The 18704-nt window shown below is 44.9% G+C and overlaps 2 protein-coding genes across 2 annotated transcripts; one reads left to right on the top strand and one right to left on the bottom strand.

The window, feature by feature from the left end:
• Positions 1-1083: 1083 nt before the first annotated feature.
• SNIP1 (Smad nuclear interacting protein 1) lies at positions 1084-10042 on the bottom strand. Its single transcript, XM_017658519.3, has 4 exons — positions 9733-10042; positions 8370-8472; positions 3051-3649; positions 1084-2561 (listed from the first exon to the last, which is right to left on the bottom strand). Exons 1-4 carry the CDS (start codon positions 9954-9956, stop codon positions 2297-2299), a joined length of 1191 nt encoding a protein of 396 aa, XP_017514008.2. The 5' UTR covers positions 9957-10042; the 3' UTR covers positions 1084-2296.
• Positions 10043-10794: 752 nt separating this feature from the next.
• On the top strand, positions 10795-18607 carry DNALI1 (dynein axonemal light intermediate chain 1). Its single transcript, XM_017658521.3, has 6 exons — positions 10795-10958; positions 11500-11645; positions 13418-13587; positions 14551-14729; positions 15056-15220; positions 16989-18607. Exons 1-6 carry the CDS (start codon positions 10878-10880, stop codon positions 17022-17024), a joined length of 777 nt encoding a protein of 258 aa, XP_017514010.2. The 5' UTR covers positions 10795-10877; the 3' UTR covers positions 17025-18607.
• Positions 18608-18704: the final 97 nt, after the last annotated feature.

Raw genomic sequence — 18704 nt, forward strand, 5'->3', positions numbered from 1 at the left:
TCAACTTCAAATGATAAATACTAGCTTTGGAGATGGGTGTCTCTTCTTTAAAAAAAAAAAAGTGGGGTGGAAGGGAAACACCTTCCCAGATGTTTGGCATGAAGATTCTCTTAACGCAAGAAGGTATTCCCCCACTAAAGCAAAAGTTTACTACACAATTAGGACCGTGTATTGAAAAATATAGGCGAAGTGGTCATCTATCACAGTGCCCACCTAGATGGTGTCTGAAGCAAAGCCCAAAGCTACCAAAGCAGTAATAGCAGCACAAATGGAACAAGGAGGCCCTGCAGGATATGCCAGATTAGTGTCCAATCCCAGAAAGAAAAAGCCATTAATTTGGTTGAAGAGAAAAATTATCAAAACAAAACCTACCTTTTAGACATGCATATATGTAATATGCAATATGTAGCACATATTAAAATTAGGGAAATAGCAGCTATAAGCAGTGAGCGTAGAACACAGCTGGGGGGCATGAATGCTAACTGCTCTTACACTGTTAGAGCTTCCCTTCCTCTAACTCTTCATCTGACTGACCTTAGTAAGTGTTCACTCTTTAAGGGGTTCAGCTGGCCCTTCTGATGCTAGTCAACACAGCACTGAGCGCTCATGGATACATGAGACCTTAATGGAAACACAATGGTAAAGATGACAATCTATGTTTGTTTCAACCAGAGGAATATGAGCAGCAGCACCAACTGAGTTGTATTGTCTCTTCCCCCCCATCCCAGCCACCACCACTACCTGCGGGTGAAATACTAAGAAATGGGATAAACTGGTTTTAGGACTACTATGTGTTTCTGCCCCAACTCTGACTATTCTGGGAAGGGAAATCCCTTCATTGCCAATTCAAAAGACACTGCTGCTTCAACAGACTGATACTCACTAGCCAGAATCTGAAGGCCTTGAGGCCAGTACCAGTGTTGGGTCTTACCTTCACTATATGCTTGTCTCATCCCTGTGACACCCTCCACAACTACCTTCTTTTACCTCAAAAATAATGATAAAAGATTCCTTTAGCAGCAAACAGATCTATGAACACGAAGTCCCCTATGCTAGGAAAGTAATTACCCTTCAAAATGGAGCTATATTTACAAATTTTATTATTTTTTATCCCCAAAATACATATAAATGAAAACCTGCTCTTCAAATGCAGGAGGCCTTTGCCTATAATGTAGCATTACATTTACATCACAAAACATTCTCATATGAAAATCAGTATGCTACTCTTTCACATACAACTTTATATATATATATGTACACACACACAAATAATATATGTAAGTAGTTAGCATTTCTCTACTTACACATATTCCTCCTCCGGTGAAAAATTAGGAAACAGGGCAATTCCAATGCTTTCCAGCCTTGGGACGGTAGAGCCTCTCTGAATGTTTTTTAAAAAGATCAAACATATAAACTACACAACCTCCTCCTTTAGATGTATACACGATGTTAGAATAAAGCAAGGACCCTGCTACATAACAACAGTGTGTTTCTCAAAAAAGGAAGAAAAGAGGTAACATTTGAATAAAAACACGAAGTTGAAGAACAGGTAAGATCATCAAAATTGTTATGTACACGCTCCATGGAAAAATCAGTATTCCCTCACAGGAACAGATCCATGACCCATTTTCAACCTCTCATAATAAATCAGCACCCACTAGCAGTGGCCATGATCTTCTTGTACAGTCACATGCTTAAGCAGGCTCCATAATGCATCTGCCTAAGTCCAACAGTCCATATGAGGTCAGATGGTAAATTCCCACCCCCAAAAAACGAAGTGCAAAATCAATTTCTATGACTCAAGAGCTCAACCAGGTCAAAGCTTTGGTATGTACTGGAGGCTGTTCTGGTGATAACCAAAGCTTAGTAAGATTCTCTGCTCAGGGGTTTGCCCCCAAAACAAAATCACACCTGGTCCACAAAGCTTAACAATATAAATAAAGTAACTGTACAAAGAGGACAAGCCACAGCTCCCCTCTGACTAAGGGTTTATAGTTTTCTAGGCAGCAGTTCTGAAAGCACCAACTAAAGCCACATGCTTCCACTAAAACACGATGTGTTGGTGAGACTGTTCTCAAACAAGTGCCCACAGGCATATGGCTGATGTGCCACAGAAGAAAGTTCAAACAAACATAAGTCAGTTTTCTTACACTGTACCATAAGGCGGTCAGCAACAGAGGAAAGACTTAAGGCAATCAGAGGCATTAGAGAGAGCACCATGGTGCTCTTTGAGTCAATCCCAAAGCCTTCAAAAAAAGAAACGGTCTCTCAAGAGTTTGGGTTGTTCCTTAGTTTGCTAGCTGTCAGATACTTCCTCCTCCTCCTCGTCATCCTCATCTTCTTTCCTTTCTACTTCAGAGGTGTCAGAGGACTCATGAAGCAAAACATACTCTCTGCTGCTGAACCCAAATTTCAATACATCCTTTTCCTTCAGTTCATAGTATCTCTGTGGTTCAATGCGCTTGTTGTTCAAGAATGTTCCATTGCCTGAGCCAAGGTCAATGATGTAGGGCCTCACCCTGCGGCCAACTGTCCCATCAGCACGGGTGTATTCCACAAGCCTAACAGATAAGAGAGAGAAACCTGTAAGCAAAATCCTGCCTCAGATCATCTGGTTCTTTCCCAACATAGCTGAGATGATGTACACAACTTGGCTTTAACACAGTTCAAGTTCAAACTTCAGGAAATCAAGAGGAAGGCATGGCCTTGAGTCTGGAAATTGGGAGCAAGTTGTAATTCCATTTAGCCCTCGTTAATAGCCCTATGAGGAAGGTAGAAACAAGCCCAGAGAATGGCTTGCTCCAGGTCATACACCTAGTAGGTGGCAGCAGCAGGATTCAAGATTTGGATTTCTGACACCAAGTCAAATGCTCTTACACAACGGGAAGCAATTATTCAAGGGGCAGTTAGATTAACACTACTCCTTAAGACTAACATTAGCTACGAAGGGTATAGGATTCTTCTGCATACACACGTACACAAATCTGGGTAATCCTGAGACATTCAACTTCTGCTCACACTTCAGTTTATTTCCACCAATGCATACTTACCGATACTGAAAGACTGCATGCTGCTTTGAACAAGAGGGATGATCAATTGGAATGTCTGCGATGCGACGGTGTCGACCCAGGAGGTAAGCGCTCTGCCGATGGATGTACATGACTGGAAGCACCTCATCATTTTTAAAGGGGTAGAGACGCCACCGCTTTTTGGGGATACGTGCTTCTGGGGGCTCACTATATTTGATGACTACACCCCGGAAGGTGTTGGTGTCCTCAAGAAGTGCCCCAGAAAGTTCAAAGCTTGGCTTTTCCTTAACGGGCACCTCTTTGTCTTTACTGTTGCCACCAGGTCGAGGAACCACCTCCTGAGACTCATTACCACTGGCACTAACTTCATTCTTCTGGCGGTGCTCCCGCCGTCGGGCATTATAAAACTCGCGCTCTGCTTCCTGAGTTTGCAGGGTCTGAATGTCTCGGTCCCGTCCCTGAGCCTGCCCACTCCCAGGCCTCTCAGTAGAGGTTCTCCTCTGGTGGGAATGGCCCCTGTGCCTGTCGTGGTCACTGTTCCTAGCTCGCCTGTGTTCCTGTCCTGAAGGTTCCCGGTGCTGCCGATCCTCCCGTCCTCTCCTGGGATGATCCTCACGTTCCTGAAATTGGAACAGATTCAGTAAATTAAAGGCAGCCCACAATCAATGAACAAGCTGCATTCAAAAAAGTCACTTGTGATTTGGACTTTGGCACTCAGAGCAGAATGTTCCACAGAAATAAGGTTATTGGTGGTGGATATGTTCCCTTGTGGCCACACAGACTATGTATGCAAGAGCTCAGAGAAATCTACATTCTCAACATTTTCTGATAGTTCCCTTCTTTTTCACTCTAACGGAAGCCCCACTCTGCCCTGAGCACCCTGCCTCCTGCAGCTCTCTCAAACAGTAGCTATTTTTCCCACAGACCCTCCAACCCCACCATCTCGGAGCCCAGACATCAGGCAGGAATCCTCCTTGCTTGTCACTGCCAATCCTAGAACATTCTCCAACCCTTGTCTTCTCCCTAAAAAATCCCAGCTCTGAATCTCACTTAAGAGCATTATCACCCATTACTCTCATTGTTGCTGTCATCTACTAACCCTGGATCATCTCCTCCCCTCACAGCTTGCCAGTTTTACTTGTAACTCAACTCGTTCTCTCCAACATCACTCCTGATGATTTCAGTGACACCCAGGTGCCCCTTCCAACATGCTGGCCTCCCAGTTGTTTGAATTCCTCGCTCCCAGTGGTGTTATCTGTCTCCTCTTTCACTTCAGCCATTCACTCCCATGATTACACAGAGAACTTTTCAATGCCAAGAACTACAACCTCTCTACAATTTCAATCTCAAGCAACCCTCTTTCTGGCCACCTTTCCAGCTCACATTTACCCAACTCTAAAAATCCTTATCCCCATCTTCTGATCATTCTACCTTTGCACAGTCCCTCATGCTCTTGATGGCCCCTCTTCCCATCCTAACTTAAATTTAAGTGATAACCAAGTGATTTCAAGCAGTGAAATCACTTAAACTCAAGTGATTTCAAGCAGTGACATCACTCCCTTGCATATACATTCAAGTCCCCTGCCCCTAATGCCATTCTGTTGTACTCTTCTGGCCAAACCAGAATTGTTGTCACTTCATTGGTTATGGTCACCAATGACCTCCACTTGCTAAATCCAATGACCAACTATTTTTCCATTTTCATTTTCAAGAACTGTATACCAGGCAAAACTAGTAGAAATAAAAGAGATTATGACAAATTACATGACGAGATAATATAAAATAACTAAGATTTCAACTTATACCCTCAATTATTGATAGGTAGGACAGTATATATAACATAGTTCCTTTTTTCTTAAGGCAGTTTTTTTTTAATTGAAGTATCATTGATGTACAATCTTATGTTGGTTCCGAATGTACAACTGTGGTTCCTTTTTAATTAAAAACTTTGCATGGAACACACATGCGGACAGATGCATACCAAAAATAAAGGAAAAGAAGAGAACATAAGTATAATAGAGTCTTGAAGTATAAATATCAAATTGTTGAGATGGTTACCTTTAGGGAGTGAGGTTATTTTTTTGTTGGGGGGTACGATTTGGGGGATAGTGAGAAGAGTAACCATACACTACATATACGGCACTCTCACTTTTTAATTTTTTATTTCTGTGTTACTATAATGAGTATGCAATTAATAAATTCATTTTTTAAATGGTGGTTTAGGGTAGAGAAGAGGATACCTGTGAGCACAGCCATACTTAAGCCAGAGGCTGTATACATTTCTGATTAAGTTAATATCCATGTAAAAGTCACTTAGTTTCAACTACCTGTCCAGGCTTTTTGCTTGAAAGCCATTTCCAAGCTTCTGGCCAATGAATACACATAAATAAGCTTTTATAGAGACAATTTGGGGTCAGGAGGGAAGTTAACATAGATAAACAAACTAGACACTTCAAAATAACAACAGTCACAGAGAAGTTGCATGCCAAAAGCCCCAGGATTTACTGTAAAATGCTGATTTAGAAGCCACAGGTAAAGGGCTGCAAGCTATATATTAAAACAAAAACAAAACAAACTAAAGTGGTTTCAGAGGCTCAGTCTGGGTGTTGTGGCTCCAGTGGCTGAATTACTCGACAGCCAAAGCAACGCCTATTTAGCTCAAACAGTAGACGCCCAAGACTGTCTGGCTTTATATCTTTAAGGTGGTAGAAAGTTGGCCCTGTCTCTCAAATTCACAGGAAAATCCATTGTCTTAACGTCAGTGTCTCTACTTGATTTTGTAACACAGTTTCTTTAAAAAGACTGACTGTCCCTCAAGACTGAAGGTAAGGCAAGGGGGTCTGCTCCCGTTCCTCTTACTCACCGTAGTGCTGGAAGCCCTAGCTAGTGCAACAAAGAAGGAAAGAAAATGCAGACAGATTGTAATGGAAGAAATAAAACTGTCCCTATTTGAATATATAATCATCTATGTAGAAAATCCCCAGCAATCTTTAGAAAAAAAAAACTCCTATAATAACTAAGTTGAGTTCAGTGAGATCACAGAATATAAGATAAACATACACGAATCAATTATATTTCAATATACTAACAATGAACTTGTGGACACTGAAATTTAAAATATCACTTAAAATCACTCAAAAAATACTCAAGTAAATCTAACAAAACATGTATAGGACTTGTATGCTGAAAACTACAAACATGGATGAAAGTAATCAAAGATCTAAATAAATGGAGACATATACAGTGTTCATGAACTGGAAGACTCAATATAATAAAAAAACCAATTCTCCCCAAAATACAGGCTTAATGCAATTCCCATCAAAATCCCAGCAAGATTTTTTATAGATATAGACAAGATTGTTCTAAAATTTACATGGAAAGACAAAAGAACTTGTATAGCTAAAACAATTTTTAAAAAGAAGTGAGAGGAATCCTCTATCCAATTTTAAGACTAAGTATATAGCAGCAGTAGTCAAGACTGTATGGTATTAGCAGTATGATAGATCAAAGGAACAGAACAGAGAACTCAGAAATAAACCCACACACAGTCAGTCAACTGATTTTTGATAAGAAGCAAAAGCAATACAAAGAAGGATAGACTTTTCAATAAATGGTGGCACAGCAAGTGAACATTCACAGGCAAAAATATGAACCTTGACTTAAGGCTCATCTCTTTTATTAAAACAAACTCAAACAAATGTAAATGGATGTAAATGTAAAATATTCAGGAAAAAGCATATTTTTGGAACCCAGGAGGGGTTTATGGATTGAGAATCCATAAAGAGAAAAATGGGTAAGCTTGACTTCATCAAAATCTAAAACTTTTCTCTGAGAAAAACCCTGTTAAGAGAATGGAAAGACAAGCTACACATAGAAGAAAATCCTTGCAAGCTACATACTCAAGAAGGCCTAGTATCTAGAATATACAAAGAACTCTTCAGACAGTAAAAAAGCAAATATTCCAACTTGAAAATAGGCAAAAGACATATAGAGACATTTCATCTGAGAGGATACACAGATGGCAAATAAGCACACGGGAAGACGTTTAACATTTTAGCTATCAGGGAAACGCAGAGTATACTAAAGTCACAGCAGAGTATCTATTAGAATGGCTAAAACAAACAACAGGGTCAGTACCAAGTATTAATGAGGATGCTAAGCAATTGGATCACTCATACACTGCAGGTGGGACTGTAAATGATACAGCCACTGCTGTGGACTGAACTGTCCCCCAAAACTCTTATGTTGAAATCCCAATGTCTATACTTTAGAATGTAACTTTTTTTTCTTTTGAGATTAAGGTCTTTAAAGCAGTGATTTTGTTAAAATGCGGGTGAGGTCCCTATGACTAGTGTCCTTATAAAAGGAGGAAGAAACACCAGGGATATGAGCACACAAAGGAAAGGCCATGTGAGGGCACAGCCCAGAAGATAGCCATTTGCAAGGAAAGACACAGGAGAAACCATGTGCTAACACCTTGATCTTGGACTTCTAGCCTCCAGAACTGTGAGAAAATTAATTTCCGTTGTTAAAGGCATCCAATCTGTAGTATTTTGTTATGGAAGACCTAACAAACTAATAACAGCCACTTTGGAAAACAGTTTGGCAACTGCTTAAAATAATTAAATATGCAACTACCATGCGACCCAGCAACTGTACTAATGGGCATTTATTCCAGGGAAATGAAAACTTATGCTCACACAAAAACCTGTACACAAATATTTATATAGTAGCCCCATGTGTGACAGCCAAAAAGTGGAAACAATCCAGGTGTTCTATAATGGGCAAATAGTTATATCAAACCACTGAAAATCACTTTGCAATGAAAGAGGATCAATTACTGATCGATGCAACAACCTGAATGAGTCTCCAAAGAATTTTGCTGAGTGGAAAAAGGCAACCCATAAAGGTTCATTCCATATGATTCCATTTATATAACACTACTGAAATGACAAAATTATAGAAATGCAGAATTTTGTAGGAATTGAGGGGTAAGAGAGGGAGGGAAGTGAGTATGACTATAAAAGAACAACATGAGGGACTCGTGGTGATAGAAATGTTTTGTATCTACTGATGTCAATATTCTGGTTATGATATTGTACTATAATTCTGTCAGATGTTATCACTGGGATAAACAGGGTAAAGAGTATACCTCTGTGTTATTTTTTACAACCACATGTGACTCAACAATTACCTCAAAATAAAATGTTTAACAAAACAAGCAGAAAAAAAGCACACCCAGTTTTTAGAAAAGCCCATTGCAGGTACAGGTGAACTCTGCTTATGAAAGGAAGAGGCTCTAAATTTGGACCCCGTATCAAAACATCTCAATCCACTTACCTGTTTCACTTTGATTGCTGAGTGGTGAGGACTTCGGCTTCTCTTACTCCGAGGAGACTTGCTTCTTCTCCCTGAGGACTTGATTTTCTTTTTGGCTGGGGACCTTTTCAGAGCATGGTACACATAGGATTTTATCTCAATTTCCCTTCCCCCATATAAATTAGCTTCAAATATTAGCTTACCTGCTAACACAAACACCACAGTTGTGAAGGTCTCTGCTTTTCATTCTAAAGGAATTAGGAGCTTCACTCTCCTAGCCCTGCCATCTCCCTCAAGTTCCAGACCCACATACACAACTGCTTACTGGGCCTTCTCACTTAGGTAACACAACTCTTGACTCCCAACCCTTTGAAAACCTTTTCTTTCTCAGTCTTCCTATCTTAGTAACTGGCACCACCATCCACATTGTTCCTCAAGCCAAAAACCTAAAAGTCACCCTTGATTCCTTTTTCCTTACCACATTCCTCCCCTCACAGTCACACTCAATCTGCCAGCAAGTCCTCCAGCTCTATTTTCTCCCTCTACCTCTTCATTCCTACCACTCTCCGTGATGACTACACTAGATTTTTTCCCCCTCTATTTCTAGAACAGTCACAGTTAATCCCACTTCAGGTTCTTTGCAGGTGTTTTTCTGACTGGATCTCTACAAGGCTGGATTATTCCTATCCTTCAGGTCTTAGCTCAAATGGCACTTTTTCGGAGAGGCTTCTCCCACTTCCTTTCGATCTCTATCACATTATTGTTACTCACTGAAGCTACTTATTTGTTACTTTGTCTCTGAGCAAGACCATGTCAATTTCCTGAGGGTAAAGACCATCTATCTCGTCCACCCTTGAGGCCCCAGTACCTACAGTAGTCTTTAGTACATAATAGGTACTCAGCAAAACTATGTTGCATGAAAAAATGAACCAGTCTAGCAAGATCCAATTTTTCTTTCTAGAATTTCTATCAGGTGGAAAGCCGCAGGCCCTTAATGTGGAAACTTTAGGGGACAGATACTTGGCAAGACAATGCCTGCACTTCATTTGCAGGCAGATAGGAAAATCTTCAAACTTAAACTTAAACCATCACTGCTAACCGTCGGGCCAGACTAGGCGCAGTGCTAGGGGCACACAGAGATGAAGCGTGGGGTCGGGGAGAGGGAATCCCTTAGGCATTAGGCGCTTAACGCCCAGCAATAACGCAAGTGACAGGTACCAAAGTAAAGAGTCTTTAACATAAGCACGACCCGGGCATTTCCACCGTTTTAGGATTAAGTCCAAGCTACTATACTCAGCATTCAAGATGTGTTTCTGACGCTAGCCCTGTCCTCCTTTCTCAATGAACCCAACCCAAGGTCTATCCCGGGATACTTCTCACTTACCGGCTACCTCCTCGGGCACGATTCCCGCGGTGACCAGGGCGGCCCGGCTCGCTGGCCGGCGGGGACGGGCTACCGCCGGAGGAGTCCGGGCGGCGGTGGGGAGGAGGGGCGGCTTCCGGGCTGAGGCGCTCCTGCTTCACCACTACCGCCGCCGCCGCCACCATGTCACCGTCGCGGTGCCTTCGCCTGCTCCCCCGCTCCCGCTCGCTCTTCACCTCCTTCATGCTAAGATATCTGCTGAGTGAAGGAAAGAGAGGTCGGTTGCTCTCCCGCTAAAGGAAATGACGGGCTTGACCTCTGGACTTCCGCTTCCCAGAAACACTTGCGGCGTAGAGGCTAAACACGTGACCGGTAATCCGTAGAAGGCGGGACTGTAGTACCTCGGCTCGGCTGGCGGGAGTTTTAATTTCAAAAACAAACTTCTGGAAAAAAGTGCCTCTGAAGACTGTGGCCACGGTATTAGTAATTACTAAACACGGAGGCAACCTATATGACCGGCGTAGGAACCTGTTTAGCCAATTGACGGATGTTATTTCGCCATTCGCAAATGCATATGACAAATGGAAAACACTCTGACTTGTTAAACAAGAGAAGCAGGACATAAAATTGTGCGCAAACTATGATTACATTTACGTTTGGAAAAACGAAGGAAAGAAGAGGAGGAAATACAAACACAGATTGTAGCCCCTGGACAAATCATTATTTTTCCCCTATTCTTGAACTTTCTGTTGTCAATTCTCCATTTAATTAAAATTAAATATTTTTTAAAACCTGGGAACTCCAGATGCTTTCCTCTGGAAATCCCCGACCCTTCACTGAAGAGTCAGCTTTTTGCAGGCGACAAAATAGTCAGGGAAAGTGATCTGCCACCTCACGAAAATTGCGAGCCAGAAGCAGCGCAGGGACTCGAACCCGTTTTCCCTGCTTGTAAGGGTACCAGGGCGACCCGGTGAGCAGGAGGCTTGACGAGCAAAGAAGGAGCATTTCCTTGAAGGCTGCGCGGAAAGAAACGCGCGCGCTGGTGGCCCCGCCCCACTCCGAAGCCCCGCCCAGGCGTTGAGGCTGGGAGAGGAGGTTTCCATGGTGACGACAAACAAGGCCCAGAGTGGAGGGGCAGCTCCTGGGCTACCACTCCCGCCACTGCCATGATCCCCCCAACGGACTCTCTGTTAAAGTACGATACCCCGGTGTTGGTGAGCCGGAACACTGAGAAGCGAAGCCCCAAAGTAAGGATGGGTCTTGGGGGGGCAGGGGAGCCCGGAAACTTCAGTGGAGAAGCAGATGTCCTCGTTGAGGACCAGGAATCCTTGAGGGAAGAGGCTGCTGCGACTGGGAGCAGAGGAAATTGGGTCCGGAAGGAGGGTGGGAGAGTGGTACTAAAAGCCCAGATTTGGGATGACCCAACAGGGCAGATTTAGGATGAGGAAAGAAGTCACAGGGAAATGGATGGGGCTCTTTTAATTTGTAGCCAATTCCCAGAACAGATCTGGTAGTGACTGCCCCATCACTAGAGATGTGAAAGCAGAGGCCTGAGCATGCCAGCCAGAAACATCAGTAGGAGTGATACAAGCATTGGGTTGGAGTGGAATCAGAGACTCTTCATGGCTTCCTTCAGCTCTGAGACATAACTTCTGCTGAGAAGACAGATGCGGAAATTGAGCTGGGGACAGGAGAGGGGTGTGTAGGAGGCCTAGAGCAAGCTAGAGGGCCAGGAGATGTGTAGCTGAGTGCCTGAATCACCTTCTGCTCTAACTTGTCCCTTCTCAGGCTCGACCACTGAAAGTCAGCCCCCAGCAGCCTGGACCCTCAGGTCCAGTTCCACAGCCACCAAAGACCAAGCTCCCCACAACTTCCTGTGTCCCAGATTCTACAAAGCAGGCAGAAGAAATCTTGAATGCTATCCTGCCCCCAAGGTAAAAAATATACTAGGAGCAGTGGTTGGAAGAAGGCTCAAGCTCTTGCATTCCAGAACCTGAAAATGTAATAGGTAGTCTGTCTCTCTTTTTGTCTGGGATTTTCTCCCAGCATCTCAGAGCTCTTAGAGCTTGCAAGTGACTGGGTCCTGTAATTGTGGAGGGAGACCTCTTCTCTACCTTCACTTCCTGAGTGCTCTCATCCAGGCTCATGGCTTTAAATATCATCTGTATGCTGACGGCTCCCGAAAGTGTGTTTTCAGCCTTGTCTTCTCTCCAGACTCATATATTCTACTACTTATTCATTATATTAATGAAGATGTCTAATAGACATCTCAAACTCAACATGTCTGAACGAAATCACAGTTTCTTCCTCTCCCAACCTGCTCATCGCCAGTCTTCTCCCTTCCATTAGGAGATCAGCCCACCTCTTGTTTCTGTTGGTCTCTCACATCACATGTCCTATCCTTCATCAAATTCTTTTGGTTCCACCCTCAAATTTGTATCACAAATCCAACCACTTTTCACCACTTCTGCCTCCACCTTTTTGTTCGTAGTCACTGTTTGTCACCTGCAGTGGCCTCTTCTCTGAAAACCTTGCTCTCACTCTTTGCCCCTAGAGTCTGAGTTCCCCACTCAGCCCCAAAATCATAAGTCAGCTCAGCTCACTTCTGCCAGAAACTCTTTAACGGCTTCCCATCTCACTAAGACTACAATCCAAAGTCCTTATGATGACCTGGAAGACCGGCATGACCTGGCCCCTGATATACCAACGATCTTCTCTCCTATTATTCTCCCTGTTCATCGTGCCCATGCCACAGGACTACTTCTTGCTCTGAAACACTTCAATCACTCTTCCACCTCAGGGCCTTGACAATGCTGTTCTCACCACAAGGATACCCATCCACTGATGTCTGTCTACCTGGGTTCCTTCCTTTCTTTATTCAGGTCCTGTTCAAATGTCATTTCCTCAAGAAGGCCTTTCTTGGGAATTCTTCTAAACAAGCACTTTCTCCCTTCTTCATAATCCTCTTGCCCTGCTTCTTTCTTCTGCATCCACCTTAGTTACTATCTATTCATGACTGTTTTACTATAATAAGTTGACATCAAAGTTTTTAAGGCTATGATGAAAAAAGAGACGAGACAGCAACCTCCTCTGAGATGGAAGCCAAAGAAGCACAGGGGGTGGGGGGTGGTTTTTCAGTTGATTCCCTGCCACCGATGCATGAAAGTCCTCTCTCCCATGCTGATTCTGCCCTCAGGCTTCTTCCTCCTAATTCCAGAACCTGGCCATGGCTCTGACACAAGGTTTACTATGGGAGCCTATATAGGCACAAACCTTCAAGAACCTCCCCAGTCCCCAATGCACACATTCACCTCTTTCTGGCTGGCACATGGTTTATGGTGCCCTGTGTCTCCCACCCCACAAGTCAGTGGGGAATTCCCACTGGGCCTTCTGTTAAGATTGAGCAACAATGACATAAACCTGCATAACAGAAGGGTAAGATCTGGAACATGGGTGATTTCACAGACAGCTATGGGAGAGTGGAGATTGCACAGCCCCAAGGTAGGGGCCCTGTGCGAGTGGCTTATTGGGTGTGGCTTTGGCACAGCTCTCCCAGGAAGAGAGCATGATGGAGGAGTCTGGCGGGCTGTGAGAGAGCTGCCCCTCACTCCTGCTCAGGCAGTGAGTTCAAAGGGCCATCTCTAATGTCCTGACAATCCTCTCTGCTTAATGAGTGTCACTCAGCTTGGCTGTGTCTATGCCACAGGGAGTGGGTGGAAGACACGCAGCTATGGATCCAGCAGGTGTCCAGCACCCCCAGCACTAGGATGGACGTGGTGCACCTCCAAGAGCAGCTGGACTTAAAGCTACAGCAGCGACAGGCCAGGGAGACAGGCATCTGCCCTGTCCGCAGGGAGCTGTACTCACAGTGTTTTGGTGAGGGGTCTGGGGTGGGTGGGATACACTACAATCTACTGCCTCCTGCCCTTCCCCCTTAGCACAGACCTTAGCCCTGAGTATCCCCAGGCTGAAGCCCACCCCATTCTGGAATTAGAAACTCGTCTCCCCACCTACCCCACCAGAAACTGCCAAATGCACTCTCTTCTCCCTCTCAGTCTTTCTCCTCCCAGGCCCCCCATTTTCTGTTCAACCTGACAATCTGGTTCCTCACCTCTTAGCAGATGGAGTAAGATGAGCACTTCCTTTTTAAATCTTTGTTTTTTCAAAGATTTCTGTAATAAGCATGTGTTACTTTTAAATCAGAAAAAATTAATGTTCCGTATTTATAGCCATCCATCAACATTTGGCCCTTGGTCCAGAAAATTATTTCAAAGTAATTTGTTGTCGACCAACAGACACAAAGGACTTAACCTCTCTCTCCTCGAGTGCTGGTGTCAAGTGGCTGTCCTCCAGCCCAATCTCCTGTGTGGACCCTCACTTGCAAACTGCCTCCACATCCTGAGGCAGCTGCTAGCTGACTCCCTCAGTCTGAGGATGGTTATAGTTTGCTCTTCAGGTCAGCATTTATGGAGAAAACGGGCAAGCTCTAGAACCTGCTATTTGCAACCACCACTTCAAATTGAAAAGTCAGATTTCTTTGGAAAGTACTCAGTGTTTGCCTGATGATGGAAGAGAGGGGCCTCCTAGCTGCAAACAACCTGGGTCTCCGGGCTCCCTCTGCTCTGGGCTTGCCGACTGCCTGAACTCCCTAGTGGCAAGTTCAGAGTAGTGGCTGCATGGCAAGCCTCCTGGGGCCACTGAGGGCCCCTCCCTGAGACTGGCCTCCAATTGAGGACATGCCCTGGTACCCTTCCCAGTAGGAAGGATGGTTTGCAGTAGACATGGTGCACTTCCCCTCCCACCTGCCTTCTCTGACCTTGCTGTGTGTGTGCCTGGAAGATGAGCTGATCCGTGAGGTCACCATCAACTGTGCAGAGAGGGGGCTGCTTCTGCTGCGAGTCCGGGACGAGATCCGCATGACCATCGCTGCCTACCAGACCTTGTATGAGAGCAGCGTGGCGTTTGGCATGAGGAAGGCGCTGCAGGCCGAACAGGGGAAGTCAGACATGGAGAGGAAAGTGAGTGGGGTTTACCACGAGCCATTGGCCCTCTCTGACTCGTCACTCTCAGGGCCACATGGTTGCCCCTCCATCCCTAAGTCCTGGCTTCCTGAGATGCTCTCCCATCTTTTGTGGGGACCCTTTGGTTCAGTGGCATGGCCAGCCTGGTCAGGGCAGTTGTCTGCTCTTTGATGTGCCATGCCAGATGCTGACCTCCCACTGGGTGGCAGTACAAACCCTGTAATGTCTTGGGTTGGACAGCTGTCCCTGTCCCTTCTACCCAGGCATTCACACCATCCTGTCCACCTAGTGCATCCCAGGATGACTGGAGGTTCTGTCCTTAGATTGCAGAATTAGAAACGGAAAAGAGAGATTTGGAGAGGCAAGTGAATGAGCAGAAGGCGAAATGCGAGGCCACCGAGAAGCGGGAGAGTGAGAGGAGACAGGTGGAGGAGAAGAAGCACAGCGAGGAAATTCAGTTCCTAAAGCGGACCAATCAGCAGCTGAAGGTGACCCACATGCAGGCCCAGGAGGAGGCACCGCCCCCGCCCCAGTCCCCTGCCACGCAGTCCCAGCGCTTGGCTCCTTTTCCCACCTTAAACACTTGTCCACGGGTGCTGTCATGGAGTAAAGGAAGCTGACTTTTGGGGGTGTAGGGGTTCATCACCCAGATCTCCATCCATCCGGCTCTGGACAGGGTCTCTCTTAGCTCTGAATCCCCATGACACCTCAGCCTGGCTCCCCAGTGGGTTTTTTTGCCTTGGAAAAAAGTTGCCCATCCTGGAAGGTGCTTACAGCTAAAAGGGGAACTTTCCCATCATAGCTGCTATTTGGGGGCATTCCTAGAATGTGCAAAATCTCAGCAGGCTTTCACTGAGTGCTTTCCCACCTGAAGCCCCCTCTGAGGCACTTGATTTGGGGAGGTCAGGGGAGTCCTTTGAGAGAGAACCATTTCGAAGGTGTGTGGTTAGAGGAACTCAGCTGTGGGTGTTTTTTCTCAAAGCCCTTTTGCTGGTGGTATACTTTTATCCAGCTGAGCTGATGGGAGGGAGGCTCTCTGGTCCAAGGGTTCTGAAAGGTGGAGGCCCAGACCATCATCATCCTCATGGCCTGGGCCCACCCCAGAGCTACTGAAGCAAAAACTGTGGGGTTGGGGTCCAGCAGTCTGGTCTACCAAGGTCTCCAGGTGATTCTGGTGCTTGCGAAAGTCTGAGAACCCTGTTCTAGATACCTGGTCTATCGACATTTGGCGACTGTCTCCCATGGCCCTGGCCAGAAGGGGCCTCAGGATATATCTCCCTCACCTCCCTGGTCTCATAGAAAGCTTACAACTTGGCACTACAAACCAAGGCCAGGCATCTGACATAAAGAAGGGCTTGTATTAATTGCTAGTGGAGGATGACATAGATTTTCTTGTTGCTGAGTTTAAGAAATACAAAGAAAAACTAGAAACTTCACAGCCAGATGTCAGTCTGTTTACCTAGCAGCCTCTGAAACTGTGTCCCTTATCTGCCATAATCCTTTATCATACACCTGAGTTCCTCAGTTCCTGCTATATATTGGCAGCAAGAGCCAAGCAGAATACCTTGGCATCTTTCTAATATATACAAGCAACCTTGTATCCCCAGGATGAAGGACTCTTTAGAAGTGAGTTATTTTTATTGGCTCAAAGCTGCACTGCAAATAAAGCAGTGCTTGCAGTCCCCAGGATAAACCTAAAGATCTGTCCACACACCATGATAGTAAATTATTGTACTTGCTGCCAGAGGAGCAGAGTAAATAACTCCTCTAAGCGTCTTGAGCTTTACATACAAGATATACAGCTCCCTACTCACTGGTAGCAATTTTCTCTAATTGGGTGTCAAGTTGTCTCAGTGGCTAAATAATTGTTTCCCAGACCTCTCATCCCAGCACAGCTCCCAGGATCCCAAACCAGAGAGCCAAATGTTTAACTTAGTATTTCAGGCCTGAAATCTGAGCCATGAAAAACCACTATTTCAACAACTTTTATTCAATTTCCTTTTCGCTGCTTTATATTATATGCTGAGCTGCTATTGTATGGAAACCAGGACAGCTCTGGTTTCTCCTAATGTAGCAAGACTGTATGCCAAGCCAGAAACCAACTAATCCAGAAAATATGGAGTTGGGAATGAAGGAAAAAAACCATTTGGAGTGGCAGCATTTGGATTCTTCTTCCCAGAGGCTTTTATCACCTCTCAGCTATTTGTGTTAGGCTACAAGTTTCAAATACTAATGGAGTTTGTTTTTGTTTTTCAGGCCCAACTGGAAGGCATTATTGCACCAAAGAAGTGATAATTTCCATATGGGTCTCAGCAAGCACCACAAACCCATCTTAAGCCCTTTATAATAAAAGCTAGTTTCCTGAGTGAAAAAGGCATACCCTCCCCTGATCACCACCTATATGTATTTGTCAGAAGTCACACCATTGCCCCAGTGTCACAAAACACCTAAGGTCTGGCAGCCAGTCTCCTGGTTGGGCATAAGATGGTATAGCCCAGTATGTGGCCAAACTTGGTATTTGCCAACTCAAATAGTTAAGACAGAATTCACCTCTTCCTGCTGTCTCGAGTGAACTGCTTTCCCATCACTTATTTCTGGACAAATGAAGCTGCTTCTGTTCCTATTTCTGGTCCACAATTCATCTTGTACCTTAACTTGGGCTTCTCTGGCCTCATTTTTTCCCTTATTTGATGTCCTCTCATCCCCACTCCAATGTAGTTCTAGTAACTCATTGAGAATTTTGTGTTTGTACTGTATTATCTTACCCTGCCTGCCAAGTCAAACGGACCCCTTGCTCCTTACTTCCATACTTTCTGGGTGAGGCAACAGTAAAGTCAAACCCCTGGCTTTGAGAAAATAAAGGTTTGCTGCAAAACCAAGTCACAGCACCCACTGTGAGTTGTTTGTACCTCAGCTCCTCCCCTGCCCGACCTCTTCACCTTGTTCTGTAGGAAACCATAACCTGACCCAACACACCTCTTCAGTTTAATGAACTGGAGAGGTGCTCAAACTCACATGCACTTCTAATTATAAATGATCAGGGTACGGCCTGTACATAAATGCATTTTACTGTTTCCTCTTAAACTCAAGTTTGGAGGCTCAGGACTCCTGATTTTGTAGACCCAGAAGACTCCATTAACAACATAAACCTTTAATTCAGGGCAGACCAGGTGGGCTTGGGTGGCAAGCTGAGTGACTGCCATTACTCAAAACTGGTAAGAAACACCCTGAGAAGGCACTAGCATCTCCACTTGGAACGCCTCAAGTGCTCAGCGGTCCCGAATGCCCAAGAGGGACTCTCCTTCGTGGAGCTGCGGCCTGATAGCCATCCTGGTCAGGGCTTCCAGGCTCCCTGGAAGAACTGCAGTCCGACAAGAGCTGTGGCCCACCAAGTTGAAAGTGCCCCCATGTACTCTAATCTCAGATTTGAAGTCACAGCTTTAACCCGGATCCAGGTGTCCTGAGGGACCCTAAGACCCCACTAAGATGACCTGTCTGTGCTGTCATTTTGGGGGGAAAGAACTCTTCACGGATATGAGCTACTTCCCTGACTCCTTGGCAGTAAAGCACTTGGGCTGACTTGGGTGCTTCTGACAGGGATAGCAAGGGACAACACAGATTGCTGTAACTTTTCCTTTGTATTTTTAAAGCCTAGACCATGTACACTACATTCTTAGAATTTTCTTCTTATAGTTTTATTCCAAATAGCTTCTGTTCCAAACTGCTAGTAGATAGTACAAAAGAAACACACTTTCCATTTTATAGACATCATCCTTGCCCGTCAGACATTTACACCGGGGGACCGCCCTCTGGTGGACTGCTTCAGGTCTCAGAAGTGCCAGTGGACTCCTTGGCTGAAATCCTAGAGGGTGAAGAGGCTTGCTTTATTTTCACTAGCACTGGTGAAGGGTTTCAACTGTCAAACCTCAGAACAAACGCATTACAGCCTCAGAAATGCCAGCCGCGCATGGA

Source organism: Manis javanica, chromosome 4 (genome assembly GCF_040802235.1).
Source record: "Manis javanica isolate MJ-LG chromosome 4, MJ_LKY, whole genome shotgun sequence".
NCBI classification, from domain to species: domain Eukaryota; kingdom Metazoa; phylum Chordata; class Mammalia; order Pholidota; family Manidae; genus Manis; species Manis javanica.